Below are 6,000 nucleotides of genomic sequence, written 5' to 3'. Positions count from 1 at the left end.
CGCGATATAAAAAATTCCAACTAGACGTACTTCTAGAAGTTACTACACGTCATCTGATGTTGACCGGATGGGCGAGGGGGCGTTTATAATTCCGTGGGCAGCGTTATACCAATCATCTAATGTGGGTCAAATGTTGATAATAACAGTTAGTATCTAAGACGGTAACGTTACACGCTGAAACTCACCCCAGTCTCCGCGCGCCGTTGGGCGATCATCGTTGAGTAGAAATTTTATCATTATGGGATATATTTTTACCCGGTCCATCTCCAGCTTGTATAATGGTATATACGTCCAAATCATGTTGTTTATCGAGTTATTGCCAATCGATCACCGTGTAGCGGGACGAGCCAGAGTCCCATGAACCATAGCGAGCGCCCGGAAGTACTACGGTCGTCATGACAACCTCTATTCAACATCCTGTTTTGGCGATTGCGCCGATCGGCCACCAGATGGCGCTCCTGAACCGCCAGAGAGCTCAGTGGGTCCTGCTGGTGGATCTCAGGCCAGCGGAGGGACATTATGAATCCGATCGCAGATTTTTGAAATATTGAGCGTCCCCCGGCAACTTTAGCATGGCCAGCAAAGACGTGAAAAGACGTGTCCCGGCACTCAAAGTGTTAAAGTGCCCCCCCCAGACCCCCCTGCTTAAAGTGCCCCCCCCCCCAGACCCCCTGCTTAAAGTGCCCCCCCCCAGACCCCCCTGCTTAAAGTGCCCCCCCCCAGACCCCCCTGCTTAAAGTGCCCCCCCAGACCCCCCTGCTTAAAGTGCCCCCCAGACCCCCCTGCTTAAATTGCCCCCCCCCCCCCACTCCCCTTGGTCATCATTCAATGCTCAGCAGTCTGACACATTTCGTGTTAAACTCACTTTAATTGTTTAGGTGTCAAATGAAACTGTGTCACCATTCATTTAAAGAGGGGGGAGGGGGGAGGGGCGGGGCTAAAGAGGGAAATGGTCACATAAAAAAATAGAAAATCAACAATGAAACATGGTAACACGGGGGGACAGCTTGGTTCCCGTGGCAACATATATGTACAGTTGAGAGACAAAGTGTCCATATCCAGACGTGTTATGTGTTCGGGTTTTCTTTTTGCACATTTCTTTTCTCCACAGCCTATAGTTTTAAATCTCATAACGATAAAAGTCAGTTTAGTTAGTTTGTTCTCGACGAGCCATGCATACAGTCGACATGTCCCACGTGTTCTGAGCCGGGGCCTTCCATACAAAATATTTACACTACCGTTGATTATTCTTGTTATCATCATCATCATCATCATCATCATCATCATCATCATCATCATCATCATCATCATCATCATCATCATCGCCATTATCAACATCGTCGCCATCATCATCCTTGTTACTATTTTGTTACTATACATTTAGAATACTCTGCATACATAAACAACCGGGGGGGGGGGGGAGAGAGGGATGGGAGGGGGGAGGGAGAGAGAGAGAGGGGGGAGGGAGGGTGGGATAGAGAGAAGGGGGGGGAGGGAGAGAGAGAGAGAGGGAGAGAGAGAATGCTTTGGTTCCGCCCGTCGGCACGGCGATGAGTACAAAACCCACCAGCCGGCCCGTCGTGAGACGAGGACGGTAGAGAGAAAGCCCCGGTACGCTAATCAATTATTCATCGAATGTTAAAAAACATGTGAAGGAATGATCTGATCTGGGGTCTGTGAGCGTGTGTGTGTGTGTGTGTGTAGTAGCCTACAGTAGCTATTGCTATCGTCATGGCAACGTAACGTTAGAAAGCTCCCACTAGATGTGGCTGTGAGGAAAGTCGGGTCATAAAAACTAAATGTTAACAAAATCCTTATTTTTATAATTTTTTTCTTGTTTATTTTTTTTTACCAAAGCAGATTAGTTGTAGAACAACCTAAACAAGTAGAAAACCTGTCCCGGTAAAGTTCTACGCCGACGATGACGACGCTTCCTTTTCCTCAACCCAAACGATAAAAAAAGAAAAGAGGAACCCAAACAAAACCATAGAAGAGAAACATAAGGCGAGTCACACGTTCCTTCTTCCGTCTGTCCATTTCTCTTGCGGCAAATTCCTTGCGTTCAAATCCCCCCATTCGTTATTGATGAATCGTTATTATTAATTATGTCATGACTGATTTCTATGCACCAAAAAATAGTTAGAATCCACCAAGTTCAAACCATCATGAGATTGTTAATCGTCCATTTAGTTAGGCGTGTGTGTCCGTGTGCGTGTGTGTGTGTGTATGTGTGTCTATGTATATTTCTCTGCTGGAAGCCAGATTTGACTTCCTCTATAAGTAGACTCTGGTCTCCTCCTGGCCCCGCCCCATTTGTCTCCTCCTGGCCCCGCCTCCCCGGCCGCGTGTGATTGGCTATTGTATACTGCAGGAGGAGCAACAGGGGTCGTCCTTGTCGGGCTGCGCGGCGTAGTCCATCTGCCGCACGATCTCGGCGAACAGCTCGTCCACCATTGTCTTGCTCTTGGCCGAGGTCTCCATGAAGGGGCAGCCCCACTCCTCGGCCAGTGCCTGGCCCTCGCCCTGGGACACCTCACGCTCGCCCTCCAGGTCCACCTTGTTCCCCACCAGGATCACCGGCACCTTCTCGTACCTGTGGGACATACGCGCGCAAAACAAGAACTGTTCATAAGGGTAACGGTGCATTTACAGCTTTTTAAAGGTCCCCTGTCTTATAAATGGCCTTTTCCGGGCGCCCCCCAGTGGCGAACCACATAACGCGCTGAGTCGCGGCACGGCCGACCCGGGTTCGATTCCCGGACCTGTCGTTATTTGCCGAATGTCTTCCCCCCACTCTGTCTCCCGTTCCTCCTCTCTCTCTCTCTCTACTGGACTGCCCGGTAGTAAAAAGCGATAAACGCTAAAAAATAAATCTAAATTTTTCCAGTGGGCTGACCTTCGAATTTCTTTTTGGAATTCGAAGCTTCGGGGCCGAGATTCGATTTTAATTTGAAGCTTCGAGATAAAAAAAAAGAAAAAAGAAAATGATAAAAAATAAAAATTTTGTGGGACTTGTACAGCACTTTGTTCAACTTTGTCACTGCTGTAACGTTTAAACCTTTTTAAATCTTAGACAAACGAAACACTTTGCTTTCATGAAATATTGTAAGCCGTCATTTGAGGCTTTATAAAAGCAGCACAATGAACACAAATCTGTCAGTGCCGAGTCCGACCGCCTGTATCAGTTCCGCAACCGTTCCGCAACCGTTCCTATTTCCGGGGTAGGCCTGATTGGCCCCGACAGGCACGTGACCCGCCGCGGCCACGCCCCGCGGCAGCCCCAGCGGCAAGCGCGCTACTGCTGGAGTTCGCTCCGCCTTTCACATCGATGCCGTTGGCGAAAGCAGGATGAGAGGCGAGAGCGTAGATTTCGCTGTGTTAGGGCTGGGCGATATGACCAAAAACGTTATCGCGATAAAATTATAAAATTATTTTCATATAATTCGATATCGATAATTATCGTCGATATAATGTCTGTCAAGTTTAATTAACTTCTTATGCTGCTGCGAATGTCTCAAGTCGAGTTGATGTCGTCATCAGTCCGCGCACGTTAGCAGTTAGCCGACAAGCGGAGTATCTCATGACAATAAATATGACACTAAAATACTCTCTTCCGCCACAATATATTGAAACGAACTGTATACCCCACACTACTATAAACGTGGCCTCAGAATTCAAAACACACACATACTCGGCACGTAAATATATAAAACAGTGCCGTGCAAGCTAGTTAGCCTAGCTTAGTGAGCTAGTCCTAAGCGGTGTATTCCATGACAATGTGCTAAATATGACACTAAAATACTCTCTTCCGCCACAATATATTGAAACGACGTCCACTGTATACCCCCACTACTATAAACGTGGCCTCAGAATTCACGCCACACACATACTCGGCACGTAAATATATAAAACATCGCCGTGCAAGCTAATTAGCCTAGCAAGCCTTGTTGTTGAGTGAGTCCTACCTCCTTCCGGGTCTACTTCGCTCTCGGCCATCTCCTTCACTGATTGGTTGTTAGCTGTTGTGCGTAAGCACGTCATCACGTAACGTTGGTTGTTGTTAGTGAGTGTGCTGAGCCGAGGCTGAACGGAGCCAAGCTTGGAAAATCGATATATCGAAACTTTGCGACCACGTTTCATGTTTATTTCGAGGAAATAATTTATCACGATAGTTATCGTTATCGTTTTATCGCCCAGCCCTACGCTGTGTATCATTTAATCATTTAACATTTGAAAGGCATACATTGTTGTCATACAGAAGTACAGAATACTTTTATCCAAAATGCTTCTTACTGTTACACTGTTAGAGACTGTGCTAGACAAATGAATGACTAATTCGGTCAGAAATAACGTAACTAATAACGTTAGTAAGCACTGCTTATATGCTTATTATGTCTGCGGGGTACAGTAAACGTTTCTCCCGGTACATTCTGAAGAGCACACCGCTGTATGTTGGAGAACCAGCGGTCTTCCGCTCCTCCTCACTCGAGTGAGACTAAAGCCGTGCACAGCTCAGCCCTATGAGATGTGAGCAGGAAGGAGCTGGGAGTCCTTCCAATCGGAATATGTTGTTTCTTTACACATATGTTGGATTATGAATATGTCTTTATAGCTACAAATGAATGACTAATTCGGTCAGAAAGCAGTAACACAACAGTTGCAATGTTGTGTTACTGCTGTTCTCGACATAAGCCCCAATAAGACCGTCACCAGAGCTCAGCGATGCCGCTCGCGTGAGCATATTCTCCCCGCTGGTGATCGCAGCACGGAGGGTCGCGGACCAGCCTGGCAGCATTCATTTGTAGCTATAAAGACATATTCATAATCCAACATATGTGTAAAGAAACAACATATTCCGATTGGAAGGACTCCCAGCTCCTTCCTGCTCGCGTCTCACAGGGCTGAGCTGTGCACGGCTTTAGTCTCACTCGAGTGAGGAGGAGCGGAAGACCGCTGGTTCTCCAACATACAGCGGTGTGCTCTTCAGAATGTACCGGGAGAAACGTTTACTGTACCCCGCAGACATAATAAGCATATAAGCAGTGCTTACTAACGTTATTAGTTACGTTATTTCTGACCGAATTAGTCATTAATTTGTCTAGCACAGTCTCTAACAGTGTAACAGTAAGAAGCATTTTGGATAAAAGTATTCTGTACTTCTGTATGACAACAATGTATGCCTTTCAAATGTTAAATGATTAAATGATACACAGCGAAATCTACGCTCTCGCCTCTCATCCTGCTTTCGCCAACGGCAGCGATGTGAAAGGCGAAGCGAACTCCAGCAGTAGCGCGCTTGCCGCTGGGGCTGCCGCGGGGCGTGGCCGAGGCGGGTCACGTGCCTGTCGGGGCCAATCAGGCCTACCCCGGAAATAGGAACGGTTGCGGAACTGATACAGGCAGTCCGACCTCATCTAAAAATAACAAACAGCATTGCTTGTTGTAGTTAAAGAAGAGAGGCAGAGTTGATTCTGCAAAAAAAAAAAAATAATAATAATACATTTTTTTAATAAATCTTTTTAATATATTCAAATTTTATTTTCATATTCGAATCCCATGCCCATCGAACGAAGCTTCGAAGCTTCGACGTATTTAAGACAGCCCTAGTGTTTAGCATTGTTTTCTAGCAATGTGGGGTCGTACCAACACTGATTTGATGTGAAATCTCTAGCCACTCCTGTTTCTTCAGTTCAGCTCAGACAAGATCCTCCCCCACTGAACCAAGCCGTTCAGAATTGACTCGCTATCCTACGTGGCAAGGCGCTGATCTGGTTGTAGTCACCGCCCACAATCAACCATTCGCTCTACCACGGAGCGAGTGGAAATAATGCGGAAGCGGTCTCCCTCTCCCCGACTCTCCCCCTCTCTCCACCTGCATTTTACACACAATCGCGAGGAGCCGCTCACACAGCGCACACGCACGCTCACGGAGCAATCTATCCTCTCTCTCTCGCTCGTTCTCTCTCTCATATGTATCACGCTGTGTGGGTGACTGTCACT

At 47.0% G+C, this 6,000-nt stretch overlaps 1 protein-coding gene across 1 annotated transcript in view; it reads right to left on the bottom strand.

Moving 5' to 3' along the window:
• Positions 1–899: 899 nt before the first annotated feature.
• The window catches only part of rap2aa (RAP2A, member of RAS oncogene family a), a 41,378-nt gene continuing 36,277 nt past the window's right edge, over positions 900–6,000 (bottom strand). The window contains exon 2 of the mRNA XM_084314594.1: positions 900–2,593. Within this exon, the coding sequence (XP_084170720.1) occupies positions 2,356–2,593 (238 nt within the window). The 3' untranslated portion in view covers positions 900–2,355. The remainder of the gene's footprint in view (positions 2,594–6,000) is intronic.

This window comes from Notolepis coatsorum, assembly GCF_963971535.1.
Source record: "Notolepis coatsorum genome assembly, chromosome: 5".
Lineage (NCBI taxonomy): Eukaryota > Metazoa > Chordata > Actinopteri > Aulopiformes > Paralepididae > Notolepis > Notolepis coatsorum.
Note: the sequence above shows the minus strand (reverse complement) of the source record. Positions and strands in the feature narration are given on the sequence as shown.